The 17,898-nt window shown below is 40.9% G+C and overlaps 1 protein-coding gene across 4 annotated transcripts in view; it reads right to left on the bottom strand.

Annotated features, from left to right (window-relative positions):
- The window catches only part of DYNC1I1 (dynein cytoplasmic 1 intermediate chain 1), a 187,016-nt gene that overhangs the window by 63,360 nt on the left and 105,758 nt on the right, over positions 1–17,898 (bottom strand). For all 4 annotated transcript variants that reach the window (XM_054641548.2, XM_054641558.2, XM_077175111.1 and 1 more), the window contains exons 8-10: positions 11,918–12,080; positions 10,641–10,740; positions 5,814–5,939 (exon numbers count right to left, since the gene is read on the bottom strand). In XM_054641548.2, coding sequence (XP_054497523.1) covers positions 5,814–5,939; positions 10,641–10,740; positions 11,918–12,080 — 389 coding nt within the window. The remainder of the gene's footprint in view (positions 1–5,813; positions 5,940–10,640; positions 10,741–11,917; positions 12,081–17,898) is intronic.

Raw genomic sequence — 17,898 nt, 5'->3', positions numbered from 1 at the left:
TTTCTTGTACATCTCTGAAGAACCAAATCCTTGCTTGAAACTCAGTGCTTCCAAGGTGAGGAAGTTATTGTGGAAAAGCACCAATATAACTACAAGAGAAAATTTTCTTCATTTTTAAAGTATTCCAAGCATAGTTTCTGGACTTTCCTAAACTTCTTGTAGTATTTCTTTTCTTTAGAAGCTCTGGAGGGACTGAGCTCTATTCTGGCTGCCACAGGGAAGGAAACTCAAGGACAAGAGGAAAAGGAGGATATTAGTCATTCAGGCTTTTACCTCAGCCTGTTCCACATACAAGTCTTGTGGATTTGGGCGCCCAGCACCTTTAGAAGGCAGGCTGCTGGAGCAAAAGGCACATCTGAAGGAATTTATGTTGATTTTGAAAGAGCAGACAACAAAGAAACCAGATCAGGAAAAAAATAGGGCAACTCTGGCCAATATCAGCCACTAAATATAGCCTTTCACTTACCTCAATGCATCTAATTCTAAGATATGCATTTATGACTCCATCCATTTAGTTGAAAAGGGAAAGACCACACCAGGATAAGCAATGAAGAGTGGTCAAACACATAACTTAATGGCAGTGTGTGGAAGCCACTACAAAAAAGCTAGGGGAGAATGAAACATTTTGTGGTGCAGCTGAGTAGCTGATTTCTGTACCCAATCCACCAATATTTTCCAAGCATGGACATCTTTTCTTGAAATTAAAATAGAAAACACAAATCCCCTTTCCCACAAAAAACCTGACAGTTTAGTAAAAAGATGGAACTAACCAAGTAAATCTGACTGCATAGCATTTTAGGAAAAGGACAGAAATAGCTGCAGCTATTGAAAGTGATATACTGCTGAAATATTTTTGTGATTATACTAAAAGTTGATCTGACTCCTTGAAAGAGCTCTTAAATGGTTACTGCTTCCTCAAATAAAAGCTACTTCATATGTGCTCTCCTGCTTTAAAAATACACTGACTGTAGTTGCTTCTAAGTGTCAGATCTGTACTTTTCACTGCCCTTTTCAGACATTTAGAAAAGACATAGCTGACAAAGAGGAAATTAGAAGATCAGGAAATAATCCACAATAAATCAAAAAAGACCGTCAATGCAGTAATATTTTGTTTCTGTTATGATTAGATTGTGTGTAGTAAAACAGAATTCTTTACTTCCCAGTAACAATGCAGAGTCCTCCAAATCAGAAAGTAACATTCAATTTGGTTTATTTGCACAAAACTAATATCTTTAGCTGTCTTCCTCCTCCACCCCTCCTCTCCTGAAATGATGGATGTTTGAGGCTGAGATCCAGATACCTCAACCAACTTTAATAACCCCTCTTCAGTTCCAGAAGAAAGGAAATGGTTTGTAATACTCTCAAGTCCCTTAGGTAACAGATTATTTCTTTCCCTAGAGACTTCTGTCTCTGCAGATCAGCTGTAGCCCAAAAGCTATGAGATCTGATAGAGGAGCAGTGCTGTACACATGCTAATAGGCCCTGCTGAAAGAAGGGGTGTAAAGCTCAGAACATTATCTGCTAGCCCATCTACTGCAAACTCTGAGTTCTCATTTGCCTCACTTGTCCAGATATGTTGCTGCAAAGTTTTAGATACTTCTTCAGGTCATTCTGACTTAGAAAGCTTAGATCAGACCACCATGAAACAGAAACATCAGGGGAAGAGATGATGAGTAGTACAAATAATCCTCATAATTAATGGGTAATGCAGATTTTTATTTTTATGTTCAAGGAAAAAGCACATAAAGAACATAAAAGCACTTTCTGAAAAAGACACAAATATGGAGAAACATGGTTGGTGCTACTCTATCAATCAATGGTACAGGAGGGAATGTTCACATACAAGGCCAGCCCTGTGCATTGCAGAACTCAATATAGGATTGAGCACGTGTGGAGTCAGATCATCAATACATGAGATACTACTTTTGTTTTTGTGACCCCCACCTAAACACAAACCAGCAGTAGCCGAGAGAAGCAATGTGAACCACTGCTTAAAATTCTCCCAACTAAACCAAGGGAGACTCAATGTGATTTCCATGTTGTTCCTGGAATTCATTCCATCTCTGGATACTGCCAAACCAACCCAACTAGGGTTGACTCATCTGCATGGTTGGTTTCATAAAGTACTTCTGAAAGGCATGTGTCTTGCCTTTGGAATGCTCTGGATTACACCAAGAGTATGTGATGCTCCAGCATGGGGGAAGAGGACATCCCTGACTCTTCCTACAAAGATATTCCCAGTCTGCACTCTGCAGTATTAACTGCATGCTCAATTTATTTCTCACTACCTAAGGAAAGCATTGAGCATTCATTCCTTTGGCAAATGATATCATCCTCCCAGCCCAGTTTTGCTTCTGAGACAGCAAATTTTGCTTGCATAGGAAAACAAATGAACAAATTGCCCAATCCCTCATTCTTCCCTGTTTTCCTATTTCTAACATTGTGGTAAAGAAATGTATGATGAGCTACAGAGGAAAAAATCTGGGAGTCACAGCTAAAATACTGTCAGCACATAAGCAGAAATATAAAAACCCAAAGAAGGGCAAAAATAAAACACATAAGAGAAAAAAAACAGTTCCATGGGAGGTAAGAGTAGAAGCTACCAGGACAATTTTAGAAAGCATCTGATAGAGCACATGGCAGTACACATGAATTAATGAGTATGTCTGTCCACTTGGCTAATTGTAACTTTTCCTTTAATGAGTATTAACTAAAATTGAACCAAGTATTTGTAGCACAACACATTGTAGAGCTACGAAATTTACTACTACTTAAATTGTATTAATGAGACAACAACTTAAAATGACTTTAAATTGGGTAAGAATTTCATATTTACAGAAGACAGCACCCCTCACATTTCAGGACTGAAATCAAATGTTTTGCTGACTCGAGTTAGGCAAAAACATCCTTGCCAGTAGATTTTTACAGCATCGTCTGTCATGGCTGAACTTTAGTTGAAGCCCCTTGGTTCCGGCAACTTTCAGCATTTCACATTCTCCTATCTAAGATTAAAAACAGTCTCAGAAAGAGGTAAAGAACATAAAGAAATTCCATGGTACGCATCTAGATAATATATCAGGAAAGACAGGAAAAGATTAAGGGTTCTAACTTCAAGAATTTACCAAATGTGCACAATTGGTATCTGAAGCTTTCCCTGCTGCAACTCCAGCCAGCTCTTTAGCTGTCCAGAGATGCTTCACAGATCTATCTCTATTGATGTTAGCAGAACTCCTGAGGTGAAATTTCTTAGAAGTTTTCCAGAAATGCCTTCATAAACCTATTTATTGATTTGGCTTCTCAGAAGTGGCTCACAAAATCTCATAGACAGTCTCACCTGAAATGAGTCTCTGCTTCCTTGTGTCTTGCTCTCTGAGCCCCAAAAATGGAAAGGCAAAAGGTGTATTAGTCAGCATCTTGTAGGATTTATCGAGACCGCTTTTTATAGAAAGTCATTGGGAAGGAAAATAGAGTCCTATTGGGGAAATACACTGTATTTCCCCAACAAATTTCCACAGTACTATAAAAAGTACTGGATTTGGCCTTTCTGGGCAACCCAGCTATAACAGTAAGGTGTGTGTTCATCTCTAGCTGTTGGACTGGACTGTTGTAAGGTCATTTATTTGATGAAACAAAATTGGTCCTCTCTCTCAGAAGGCCTAGAGAAATAACAGAATCAGGACTGAATAAGGGAATGTTTCTCTAGCAAAATGGTAATATAAATTATATGGGGTTGACTAATTATACAGTTAGTTTCCACTAACAGAATAACATGATGATCTATAGAACTGAAATCCAGAGCATGTGCTAAGATATTACTCTTTTCTTATTTTCCATCTGAGTCAGTTACAACAAAACCTGTATTCAAGAGACCAAGTTGCATACTTTTTGCTTCCCCATTTAATCCCATGTGGGTTTCCCCATCTGATCTGAAGATAAGCAGAAGATACTCCACATCAAAAGCCCTATAATGGTGGTTCAAAGACAGATCCAACTCATAATGGTTTTATAATGCAAATTATCTATGGTCAGTTTGAAAGGAAAATAAATATTTCCCATGGGCAGAACTGATATTCTTTATCTGAAAGAGAGCGAATCCAGGAGACATGTGCAAGCACAGTGTCATATATGTCTCTCAATTCACAGGTTTCAAGGTTCCAGTTCTAAAAGGGAGCACATCCAACAATGTGAGGATTAGACAGAAGCTCAGCCATGCCAAATCCCTGGCCACCACTTACTTTGTCCTGTGTGTGTTTTTGTAGTGAAGAGTGTGGCCTCTCATTGCTTTCAATGCAGTAAGTTATACCTCTTTTGTTTAAGTGTATCTAGATAGAACTTTAATGGAACAAATTGTTATGTCTTTAGTCAATCTTCCTCTGAAGATTGGGATACCCTGAATCTAGTCATTGTCTTGCAAAATAAATCTAGTTTAAGGATTATCCTTCCTAGAAATGTCATATCTTCTCTTGGAAGTTTTGTTCAAAACATTAAACTGCATGTGTATCATAGAAGAATCTGAACATGGGATCTGAACTGAGACCTTAAGCAGTCTGAAAAGTCAATGCCAATTTGGCATTGGCTGCCAAATATGATATCCAGGAAAATATAAGTCCTCTTTCAAAGGTAATACACACACACACACACACACACACACACACATATTTATGTATATAAATCTGTATAGCATATTTGCAGCTCCCTGTGAAGTTGTTTTTCAGTATAGCAAATTAGAAAAATATGCCCAGAATTAAAGGTTACTTAATCGGGTTGAAGCAGCAACTTAAATTCCAGCAACTCCCTCCCACTATGTTACATCTGATAATGTACCCAAGTCCAAACATAAACTTAGTTCAAAAAGATGTTTGGTCCTCAAATGTAAAATGACACTTAGCTTACACAATTAGCCAGGTAATACATATACTTCCAAGAGAAGCAATTTTTACCACAGAATTATCTGCATTTTACTAATCTCTGATTGTTAAGTTTTACTTGCTGAAACTTTTCCATATGGCTTTTTGAATACCACTGTCCTGTATTTAATTACCACAGAGGGATATTAATGAAGAGGTTTGAAACTTGGCCCAAGCCCTGTTCCACAGTTTGGACAGTTTGGTGGAGATAGAGGCAGTGAGCTGAACACTTCTGTCAATACGAGGCTGTGCCATTTCACACATAAAAGCAGTGGCAAAAGAGGAACACACAGACATACAGAAATAAAACACTTAACTATTTTTGAATTGTCCATAAACTTCTAAGCCAGCATAATATTAAAGTAGCACTGAGTGTAGTGAAACACTATTTTGCTGACTTAAAGGACAGTCAAACTGACTGACCTAAAGGAATTGGTGGAGTAGTTCTTGAAATCGACACCATTTTGATTAAGCTGGAAGACAGACACATGTCCAAAAACGCAGAGTTTACTTCCCATTTTTAAAGGCAAAACATGATATTGAGCAGAACCAAGGCAAGGGTGGGCAGCTTGAGTGCAGAGGATGCGAGGAAGTTAATGTGGGTGGGAAAGCATGTGTTACTGCCTGCATGAGGAAGTGGTACACCACAGTTACTTCATAAGTGCGAGGGATTTATGAACTAAATCTCCTAGGGACTGTTTTAAATAGACAAAGAATGACATGCAGCTCTGACAGGCTTTTGTTTGAGAAGGCTGGTTGCCTTCTAAAAACACTGGACTGTCACTTGTACTTTTATGAAATATGTCTATTTTAAACCTTAACGTTTTCATATAATCAGTGGGGAGATGCACCATGTAGTAAATTATTTTGTCTAAAGCATAAAATCAATGGCTTCCTCAGCCTTACCTGACAATGGAACACATATTCTGGTGTAGTTTTCTTGAACTTCATGTTCCACACCAAGGCTACCCCATCAGGCTCATGTGGAGCATCTTCATTATTGTTATAAGATGCAACCATCAATTCAGGGTACTAGAAAGGAAAAGAAAATGCAAATAAAATAACATGGATAATGAAAAGCCTACACAAAATCATATCAGACAGAAATAATCTACAGTAAATGCGCAATATCTGGTTTTAATTAAAATAAATGCTAGTTCAATCATATTATTCTGCTTCATTTTGGTTTTACATTTTAGTCATCCCTAACATCCTTAAAGCCCCTGATACTTGCTCTCTATCAGTTATTCTAAAATATCACAAAGGCAATGTTATTTTCTGCAGGTAATTCTCAAGAAAAGACAACTAGCAAAATATTTATAAAGGGAATGAAAAGGAAGGAGGAAGAAAAATTTGAAAGCTTGAATAATTTTAATATATTTGTTCAACATCTCTTCAGGGACAAACTGCTATCTTAATTGACTGATAATAAAACACTATGACCATAGGGTTGACTTGCTTTTATTCTGAAATTTACTTTTTTTTCAGCATCCCTGAAAACTATTCTTTCTTATTTCATTATGCACTCTTATTCACTTATGCACAGAATCAACTTGAAAGCTCTTCTTGATGATTCAAATGGCAAACAAAACATTTTCTTCACAGAAGCTCAATTTTGCAAGATGCTGAGGTCATCTTGTAAAGCACAGGGTGACCTTGAATTCCACTGACTCAGTAGGATTGATGCAATAAGCACTCTAAAAACAGAGCCACACTTTTTTGTATACCCATTATCCCCTGTTGTATAGAAGTAGATATGCAGCACCCATAATAATTTGCTTTGTTTATATATACCTATCTATATATACATAATATCATAAATGAAAAATCAGAATTTCACACTGTCTCGATGACCTTGCATCATTTTAAAACATTGTAAGAAGTAATAATTTACCCACAAAACATCAATCACTTTCTGTCTACATAGTAACTCCCAATTGTTCACTCTCATGTTTGACACTAGGCACCTCTGGTAACCTCTGTCCTTCCCTCTAAGTATTTGCCTATTTAGAGGGATAAGGCAGTGGAGATTTTGGCATGTCCAGAGAAAAGCATGTGGCTTCTGCAGACCAATGAGTCAGCAACTCAAGTTGTGCAAGACCTACACTCTCCTCTTGTAAATTAGAAATGCTTTCCCTCAAAATTTCTCAGTACCTGCAAATTATTGTCACTTTTTGTCTTTCTTAGGTAAATTCCTACCAAACCACCACTTTACAGGAGAACAGTGCAGCTGGTAGGAAGCAGGATAAAGAAACTCTCATGTGGGAGTTGTGATTTTGGTCCAAAGGCACTTTAACAGTTAATAAAACCCTAAACCACCACCCTTCCTATCATTATTATTGGGGTCTGAACCTCTCTGCTCTCAAAATCTATTTGGAAGAAATAATGCACACAGCTATAACTTCTGCCACCAGCAGCTGTTGCTTCCCACATTCTGTACACTTCCATGGATAATGGATCACAGAGCTGATGATTTTCCTACTCAAGCTCATTGCTCTGAGTGAGCCTGGACCCATTTGTGGAGGAATCAGCAATGACACATGGACACCACAGCCTACACCTTTCCCATTTTAAGGAAACTCTGACTAGATCGTACGTACATCCCTCCAGGCCCTGGCTGCTGGCACAGCTTGTAAGGACAATTTAACACCCAATTCACTTGCATGGAATTTAAAGGAAGCAGTAGACCAACCAGTCTCTCATCAAGACCCGAGGGGCACCTGAGGTTGAATTAATCCCACACCTGAGATGCCACCTCTCTGGACACAGTTGTGCCAGCCTTGCCCTCAACTGCTCTCATTCATCTCACCCCTCTCCTCTCTCACTCCTGCAACAGAGCTCACAAACCACTTCTGAACAGCAAGCTCAGCTTCTCCTTTGAACCCTTTCATCCCACACTGGCCCATGACCAAGTACACAGAATGTGTAGCAGGCTCTTGACAGGGCATCACGTTGTGGCTGAGCAGGTTGGGGACCATTCACGTGAGTGCCTGAGGCTGCAGCCATGAAGGAGCAGAGACACAGGCAGGCAGAAGCAACAAGCCCTCCTGCCAGCATGACTACAACCAGCTAGGGTGTGTGACCAGGTCCAAAGCACCAATTTTGAAGCACTTTGGGACTGGTTCATGCTCCTGGGAAGTTTCGTGGGCATGGTTGGCAGCACATCTGGCCATAAACAGACACTGATTCAAATCTTGCTGGTCTATTGTCAGGTTTTGCAATCAGTTTATTTATTTGACTGGAAACACAATTTAAAGTTTAAGCAGATCCTGGGGTCATACCTAGATGGGTAACACCATTATGAGGCTTTTTGACTCTTAAAAAAACAGAGCTGAATGCAGTACCCTAAATCCCCTCTGGCACTGCATACTCCAATGCCCTACTCAAGCTACTTCCATTTACACAGGTTCAGTCCTCACCGGGTGCCCAGATGTCCTGCAAATGAAAGCAACATAGAAATGGTGCTGTGCAAAACCTCCTTCAAGGCTGCTGCCTGAGGGTCCAGAAAGACATATCACTATCCCTGAGACAATGATTTTCTTGGCTTTAGGTGATCTAAGTTAGCTCCCATGGACAGAGTAAGGTGCTATCACTCTTCATGTTTACTCTCAGTCAATTGGGCCTTTCCCTAAGATCCTTAAGCACCTAAGCCATTTTCCTGTTGCTCTGTGAAAGAATCAAGGGGCTAGAGGGTTAAACTTGAATGGTATGAATGATCCCACATGTTTGAGACTGTATTCTACATGTGACTGGGAACAGAGTAACTTGTTTAATCAATGCATCAATGTCCTTTGTTTGATTAAGCTTCTATTTGCCTCCAGGCTGTTTTGCAGCAGCAGTTTTATCGCAGAAAATTGAGCAATGTGTTCTGCAGTTCCCATGATTATTCAAGTTATTCTTTGGCACAGTGGACACTGTCATGTCCTGAAGCATGTGTGAGCAGCAGAGCTAGTGGTTAGGTGAAATACCTCTGTCTGGCTCCAGCTCTTGTCTCATGGATACAACTCAAAGCAGGAAGGAGAGGCAACTCCGTACTCCCAAGCTACTGTAGGGCAGCAGGCAGAAGCCCCCCACATAGAGAAGCCCCTGCTGGGGTGCCAGGGAGCTGAGCATGAGGAGTTAACAAAGAGGAAGGCAGGAGGGGCCACCCTGGAACAAAGAGGTGGGAAGCAGAACATGCCTTCAAGCCCCAGGGGCTGAACAATTACATTTGGCAGTGCTCTTCTGAGGCGGCTTTTTTTCTTGCTGCCCTGGGAATACAGTAAGAGCTGCCTGTTAGGAAAATATCAGATAAGAATTCCATGTAATTTCCAGCCCCTGAACAAGTGAACAACCTAAGATAAGTGTTTCCTCAGGCTTATATTTGATTTCTGTGGAAATCCATATGTGCTTAAAGGCCACCCACATCACAATAGTGCATACCTGTTGCTAGGCTGATATTTTGTATGAAAGCAAAGGTATAAATCCTTCATTTCACACATGGAGTGCAAGCTGGCTATTACAAGAAGCTTCTCTGCAACTGGCTGTTGTGCACCACCCAGATGTGCTCAGCCTAGCAGCTGTGCTCACTGGGACCCCCTGATTCTTCTCCTCTCTGCAGCCTCCAGGTCCTCTGAGCAGGCAGCTGCCACCTTGCCTGGGAAGTACCCAGAGGGATGGAAGCAGCTCTGTGGCCATTTCAAGGGGAAAGAGAGAAGCATGGATTGAAAGTCCCCATGCTTCTTATCCTGTGGCATGCCTGAGGCTGGGTTTGGGGCCAAGTAGCCAGACTGGCTCATGCTTGCATTTAAACTCAATGTCCTCTTGGAGCAGTTTTGTTATATGTGTCTGGTGGATTTAGGAGCAGAGTCTCCTTGGTTCTCTCCCCAAGGAAACCACATGCTTTGCTCCAAGCCAGAACCTAGGAACAGGCTAACAATGATGAAACAGGGCAAGGGGGGCTGGAGTAAAACTGGAACCAAATTCATTTAACGGGACCTGTGATGATGTCTGATAATCCCAGCTCTCCAACAGAGTAACTAATTAAACTGGTTTCTGCACTTTGTTGATGTGATTGCATTGGTTTTGAAGAGCTTAAGCAGGTCTATCATCAGTTTTATTTTCCAATGAGAATGCTTTGCATGCAGAGAAACTGGGTACATTCCAGGCATGCTGCCTTAGCATGACCCAGAGCAGCTGCAGCCTCCTCTTCTATCACTTGAAGAGAGGATCCAACAGTTTTTGAAAGACCTATTTTCAATCTTTTCAAATTGTTCAGATACTTTCACATTTTAAGTTTTAGTATATTAGAAAAATTAATTTTACTTCTCACCATTTTTCAAAGTTTTATGTACTACTATGTATGCTTATTACATTTAGCAAATTAATTTTAGTTAGTTTAATTTTAAACCTTTTGTCCGAAAAAAAAGATTCCATTTTTGGCTGAAGTAGTGAAAGGGGGAGGAAAAGTAAAGACTTAATCTTGGTAGGTTTGTTAACCTAGGGTTTTAACACAACATCCTGATTTTGAAGACCAAGTAACATATACAAAAAAAAAACCAAAAAAAGACAGCTTCATTATCATCCACCACTCTTCTTCACAGAGAAAAGTGCTTTCACTCATACTGGGCCTTGCTGTTCTCTCAAAAATAACATCCTGCTCTGCATAAAGAAGAGCAAACAGAGGCTGCCCATAAGTTTTATATGGAGAAGTGGAAGTGATATGGAAACATATCTCCCAGCTCCACATCTTACCTGAAGAGACCAATCCATGCAGGTGACAACACGATGCTTTGACCAGTGCTCATCATAGAATTGCCGGTTAAAGGAGAGGTTGGCTCCTGCTTGAACATCTCTGTGTGAATTCAAACACACAGATTTCACATTTTCAGATTCAAACACACAAAGTGACAGATTTTCAAGTACCAGGGTTCAAATGCTGTGAAAAGCAGTGCAAAAGTTTTTGACTGCTTCTCAGATCTCTGCTCAGCCTGGGGAAGTCTGCCACCTTGATTTAATTGCTCTCACTGACTGTCTGGCTGAAAATGATGCAACAAGGAACAAATTTTAGGCCTGTTTCACAAAACCACATTTTTAAATTTCTCACTGTCTGCCTGACTCTTCTGGGTCACCCTGGGCCATCTCTGCCCTCTTTTTCTCCCAGGATGAACCTGGCCCTGGCATTCAGCTCCCACTTTTATGAGCCTTCACCTCCAAGCTGTAACCAAACCTCTCTTACTTTTGACTCCTAAAATGTTAAAGGTACAGGACCTTCTCCCAGAGGTGGAGACAGCAGATGCTCTGTGACACTGTAAGGAGAGGCTGAAGCTCAGTGCTGGTCTAACACTGCCACACTGATGCACTCAGCTGGTCCATAGGGATGCTGTTCTGGGTTAACCTCCAGTAACTTCCATGCAATACAGCTACTGATTTGCCATGAGGCTTCAGCAGATACACAGCTGCTGCAACCTAAACATTTTGTCTCCAACTAACAAGTTTTACTGATTTGCTCCCATATCAAATGCTGAAAACAAAACTTGTCACTTCTCGTCTTAGCTGTTAAGATTGCAAACGCTTTGGGAGATCATTTTCATCCCCACAATGCATGGTAAAGTGGGATCCATTACAGACCTGAGGCACTAGTAGAATATAAACAACACTAGTTTGAATTTGTGAAAATATCATAAGCACACACACGTACACTGCTGGAATGTACACATTTACATGTACATGTGTATTTACCTCTTTCAGTTATTTTCCCAGGATTTTGAATTTCATCCCAAAAATGAAACAAAAAATTAAACCAGCTGAGTAATACATCAAATTAAAAAACCTGCCAAAACCCAGATCAGTAAATCACAAAGCTATTTTGAAATATCATTTCAGATGACAGAGTGACCCAGGCCTTCACTGAGAGATTTTAAGCTTTTCTTAACAATAAAAATATTTTTTTTTTTAAATTAAGGCTTCCTGTTATTAGCATTATTTTTATAAAACTTATTTTACAGAAGCAAAAGAAACCCCAAACTGACCCATCTTTCTCTTCTACGTCTCTGCCACTATAGTCAAAGAAGATGTCAGAATCTTCAGCCAAAGCTCGCTCAATTACACGTATTGTGCGGTCAAAAAATATCAGGAATTCTTCTGAATGGAGAACTTGTTGCTTTTCTTCTTCTGTCAGTTCTCTAGGAGGAGCTTGGAAAATGGAAAGATGTAGTTAGGAGTATGACATTTCACCCCTTTCCCAATGAATCAACATCTTCAGTGGGTTTCTTTTGACATGAAAGCTTGCTGTAGCCATGTCAGGAGAAAAATCAAAGCTTTACTCTTAAAATCATGACTAAGAAGTTTTTAATATGTCTAAACATACTCCTGTATATTACCAGAATGTAGCCTTTACATAGAAGAGATCCTGTATCTTATGTATTTATTATTCTGAAATGGAAAATACTTAAACCCCCCAAATTAAATAAACTCAGCGTTCCTATTTCAGGAAATGGCCGTGACTGACGTTTAGGCAATACCTAACTGGAAAAAGCAGAACACTTATGTAACAGAGGACCTGTCAGAGGAGCTGAAGATAAAATAATCTTCTTAACTTATAGTACAGTTCTTTATATTAAAAGGTCTCACATAATCTCTCCCTTCAATTCTTCCAATTTCTACTTGGTGTCACTGATAAATTCTGTCTTTGCTTCAGAGCTTCTGCAAAGTAATGAAGTGAATAACCAAAGATATTCTCTGAGGCAGCAAAATTGAAAGCAACCAGCCAAACAGCAGTTTATTTAAGGCAGTGTTATTCCCTGCAGAGGAATCCTGAGACCCAGAGCAACAAATGTCACCAAGCCATGGGCAAAGCTGCCCTGGGAGGGGTAGGGGCTGCCTTGGGCAGCAGTAAGAATAGAATGTCTCCCCCAAGATGAAGCTGCTTCTTTGCATGTGCACAGAGTTGCTAAACCTTTACTTCCAATATTTCCAGTTTGGCTCTTCATTTGAAAAATACTGTCTTTAAAGGATGCACCAGTGCAACGTCTCCATCAGTTTAATGACTTGTCGGTAAATTACAACTCAAATGTGAGCATCAGAGGGAATGAAAGTTGGGATGCTGCTGTTACTACAGTAAAAAAATCTGTTCTCAATTGCACTATCAGGGTCATGTTGATATTCTGGCAGTATTGTATATTGATTATGTATTTGCCCACATGCGCTTTTGAATCATCATTATGGTTCTATTTCACAACTGCTTGTATTTCAAGAAATGACATTAGTATCTTTACAGTTACTCCAAACCAACCTTGCAACTAGCCTAAATTCCCAACATAAAAAGCTCTGTTGACAGAGAATTTTGTTTCAAAATTATAATTAGGAACACAAACAACATATCATAAACAGATTTACTGCAAATCTAACAGAGACTCCTACGTAAGAGTTTAACAGGAGATCAAAGGTCTCCTGCATTTAGCTTTAAACTACAGATTTGAGGTGTTTACCTGTGAAAATGACCTTGCAGTCTCCGTAGGCCATATTGGGTTAAAACACTGGCAGCCAAAAAAGGGAATTGAGAGAACACCCACCATACAGCAAAGTTTAACTCCCAGCCCTGTCATACATATCTCAATGTTTAATTAAACAATGAGTGACACACTTTCAAGCTACAGCTCAAAATGATTTTTTAGTTTCTGTGCCATGCCACACAGCTTCTTTCAGTGATCAGGCAGATGTGGCCCTTGCTCTCCATCTGATTTTCCTGTGCTTCGCTGGATTCATGCACTCCAGCGCCCAACTGGATGGGGCACGATGCCACCACCAGCCCTCGGGGCAGGAACGGGTGGAAGGGCACAGCAGCAGGCAGGAGGAGTGACATGGTCATCTCTCCTGCAGTACTCAGCTTCCCCTGTTCTCAGCATACCTGCTCTCAGAGGTGCTGTGGTTAGGAGAGGCTGCTTTCATCCCGCTTTCCCTCAAAATTTGCCTCAAGTGGTCAAAGTGTTAGCTCTGAAAGACAAAATCTCTGCACTACACCTGAACCAAACAGAGAGGGCAGGAGAAATGCAAAAGGTGGAGGAGCAATTTGGCCCTCAGGAGACAGAGCAGCTAAAAAGTTTAGCCTTTGATGGTGTCCTATGGCCTTGGCCCTATGTCTCCTACCAGCAGGTTAGTGGTCCCTGTGGAGCTCCACACATCCAGAGAATATTTGCATCCCTTCACATGGTCCCCCTGTGTAGCAGAGTGACAATTACCAAGGCAGGAGCACAATTTGCCCCTGAGTGCTTTACACAGAAGCAATGCATGTGAAAGAAAAGACTAGCAAGAAGTACAGCCTGACCTATTGCAGCATCCACTGCTGAACAGTAATTGGCACTGAGGGAACTCATCTGGCAAGGAAGGCTGTAATGAGGCAATATCCCATCGTCACCACTAAAGCATTGCTTTCCCAGAATCAAAGACAACAAGCATGACAATGCAGCAAAATGGCATGAAGAGGGGGAAAACAACTGCAAAGGCAACTGGAAAACTCGTGTTAAACTGCTGCAAATGGTAAAAATTATTTGCTAAATCAAATCCTCTCTACAGCTTGGAAATATAAATTTATTACTCGGCCATTTGCTGACTATAACTGCAAAGAAAATACAACCCAAAATTAATAGAAAGGGAAAAGGCAAAAAATAAACAACTTGGGAGCTGTGGAGCGCTCACAAGCAGTGGAGAAACAGACGATTGTAGTTCTACCTCAGCAAAATCTCCCTTGCAGTTAGCAATGATCTGTGGGAGGCCAGCAGTCTATTAAACCATCAGGAACACCTTGGCTAAAGTTTTTAGGGCATAAATCAGCTTACCTCATTCATCTGACTGACACACCAGATGCCCCCTGGCAATATTAAGCTTCATATTTTAGCCTTATTTTCTTCTTTCATTCGGCTGCCTCTGAAGTTTTATTTGAGGCAATCTCTTCTTACAAGAATGTTATCATTACTTTTTCCAGTGTAAAACATTGCTATAACTACTGTAAATACATGAAGTATAAGCAAAAAACCCAAACAGACAGGCTTGTTCTTTCAAATATGGAGGTTTTCTAACCATTTATCTTTCAGAGACATTCCCATTTTCTTCTTGTTCCTTCTCCCTGTCTGTCCATTACCTCAAATAAAATAAAAAGAACCTATGTAATTTTCTGCAATTTTTCTTCCGATCTGGGAGCTTACAGTGACTTTGATCTCAGCTTTCAAGAAACACAGGCTCTCTTTAAGGAAAACTGAGAAACATAAGTAGTTGATCAAAGTGTGTTTTGTTTTGTTTTGTCACAGAGACCTATGTGATGTGACAATATCTCCAGAAATTCCCTGTAAGAATACAGCATTTGTCTTCAAGTATCTGCTCTCCCTGGCATAAAACCCAAACCAACCACATCTAACCTTCTGTGCTGAACAAAGCCCAGCGCAGTGTGTAGATTACCACTGCTAAAAGCTACGTGCTTATTGCCTGTAGTGCCATGAAAACTCCTGCAGAGAAAGCTCCACAGTCTGCTTTTGCTTTGACACCACAGCTTCCTAATGAGCTGCTGTGCCTGTGCTGTGATCCCACCTGAAGGAGCTGAACCCACCTGTGGCCCTGCCCAGCTCATGCAGGAGGATCTGGGGTGCAGCCACCAAGTCCTGCCTGCCAGGAGCCCCGGGTGTCCCGTGTGTCCCTGAACCCACGGAGGCATGGATGGGACCCCGCAGCCAGCAGCAGCCTGCTCTGCAAGGGGCTGGGGCTGGGATGTCACCAACAGCTACCAAAGAGGCCCTGTGTCCATGCTAATGTATAATACTGCACAAAACAAAATGGAATTTACATTTAAAATTAAATTGCCGTACAGAGTAATATATGCACAGAGGGCACCACAGGGAAAGAAATTGTGAGGTGTATCTGTAATGAAAAATATTATATACTTGTGCTTGAACAGAAAGGTCTAGAATATGAAACAATAGTTGAACATGATGTGGAAACAACCAATTTACTCAAGACTTATTTACAAAAATAGGAATATTTTATCATTTCATGTGACTTAACGTAATCCTCAGAAATACCATATCTCACATCAGGTTCTTTGTCCATAAATTTCTTTGGGCAAAACAGAAAAAACCAAAAAAATTATATTAAAACATCTTCTTGAATTTTAGGAACGAAGATAAAATTGCTGCAGACTTGTTCTTATTCAGCAGAAGCATGTTTGTAGTAAATACAACATAAATAGTTGGGATAACAGTTCAGGAACAAATTTAGAAATATTCAAGTATCAGAATTTGAGTCTTCTCTCAAGGGAGTTAAAAAAACATTAAAAAAATAAAACAAAAAAACCCATCCCACATTTAAATAAATATAACAAAGATTCTCCTGGAATCTCAGCAATTCTAAAAACCTGACAAGAGAAATGAAAATTAAGTCCATTAAAGGAAAAAGAAAAAAAAAAAAAAACAAACGAAAAGAAAAAGACCAAAAGGAGTAAGTGAATGAAAGAAAGGGCAAACTAATAAAAACAGTGAAGCAGGAAGCAGCCTTGTTATCAACCCAGAGATATAATGAGAGACAGAAGGAGATTATTAAAACCCCTTTAAGAGCTGTATTATTTCTTTCAGCATCTATTTAAATCCATGTAAACTTTAGATGTGCTGACAATGGAGGATGGCTGAAAGGCACAGGGTGAGAACTGCAAGGTGTGAAGTGGCTCTCAGCAGCTTTCAGTCCTTGCCTGCCTGTGATCCTCCTGTTTTTCTTGAGCTTAGCACTTTCATGTCAGGCTTGACAAATGCCATATCCTGCTTTGCTGTGTCCCCATACCATGGCTTCATATATGTCATATCTTTGTTGTGCTGGCAAGCCCCTTCATGGCATAACCACTAAACATAAAAAGGAAGATTTCAAGCTTTATTTAGGGATTTTTTGATTTTGGAGTAGCAAGTTGCAGAGCCTTAAATTTGATACTGTGCCAGGCGGGGCTGTTCCCACTGCCTGTGCTTCTCCAGGGGCCATGCTGGACACCATCCCTGAGCATGCCTGAGCTGGCTGTAAGGATGGGTTGGCACACCTGAGCTCACTGTGGTGCTGGTGGCAGTGAAACCGTGGCATTTCTGGCCATGACAAACCTCACCACAACCTGTCTTGCTTTTCCAACACTGATGCCTGAGCTGTTGAGAGCGAAACCATCCCCACCAGCCCAGCCTGCTCTGTAGACACCTGAGCCCCATGCACAGAGCCAGGGCAAGAGCAGGGCACAACAGGTCTTTGGAGCTGCAGATCCCAGCCTTTCCCATCACAGTCTTTCATGCAAGTTTCTGTGGATATGCCCATGGCTTCAGATAAATGCAGGTTGAGGCCCACTTTTAAGACCAAGCCCGTCCCGTTGTTCTCGTGGTTTCTGCTGACACAAAGAGGAGCCTTAGGTGGAGCTCCAGAGCTCTCTGGTGGTGGAAAACCCCATCCCACTTGATGCCACAGTTTGGAACCAGTCTCTTGTTTATGTGTTCAGGAGAGGCTGGGAACAGGCAGAGCCCAACCCAGTTCAGCGTCAGGTATCCCACACTCGGTTCTTCCAAAAACCATGGGGAGAACAGAGACATGGGTGGCAACCAGAGACATGGGTGGCAACAGGCAGCCCCACAGAAGGAGAACAAGGTGGTCCCAAGGCTTCATACACTCTAAGTGGTCAACGAGTCAGTTCTTCATCTCCCACTCCACTTTGGGGAGCTCGAGCTGTTCCTCTGCCCTTCACGCCTCCATGGCAGTGAAGTTCTGCAAGAGGTGCCATGCCAGACAGTGATGCTGGGACATGTCCAGAACCAGGGTCAGACCCTACAAACACCCATGGCTGCTGAATAATCCCACCAAACCCCACAGAGCAGCTCTGGGGTATGCAGGGGGAAGATGAGGAAATTAAGTATGCAATAAATGTCTGAAGAATTAAATTGAACTACCTATAAACCACATAGAAAAAAAATCCCGTTTCCTCTTAAAATACCATTAAAAAAATAGA

Source organism: Agelaius phoeniceus, chromosome 1 (genome assembly GCF_051311805.1).
Source record: "Agelaius phoeniceus isolate bAgePho1 chromosome 1, bAgePho1.hap1, whole genome shotgun sequence".
Classification (NCBI taxonomy): domain Eukaryota; kingdom Metazoa; phylum Chordata; class Aves; order Passeriformes; family Icteridae; genus Agelaius; species Agelaius phoeniceus.
This window is presented reverse-complemented; position numbering and strand designations above follow the sequence as displayed.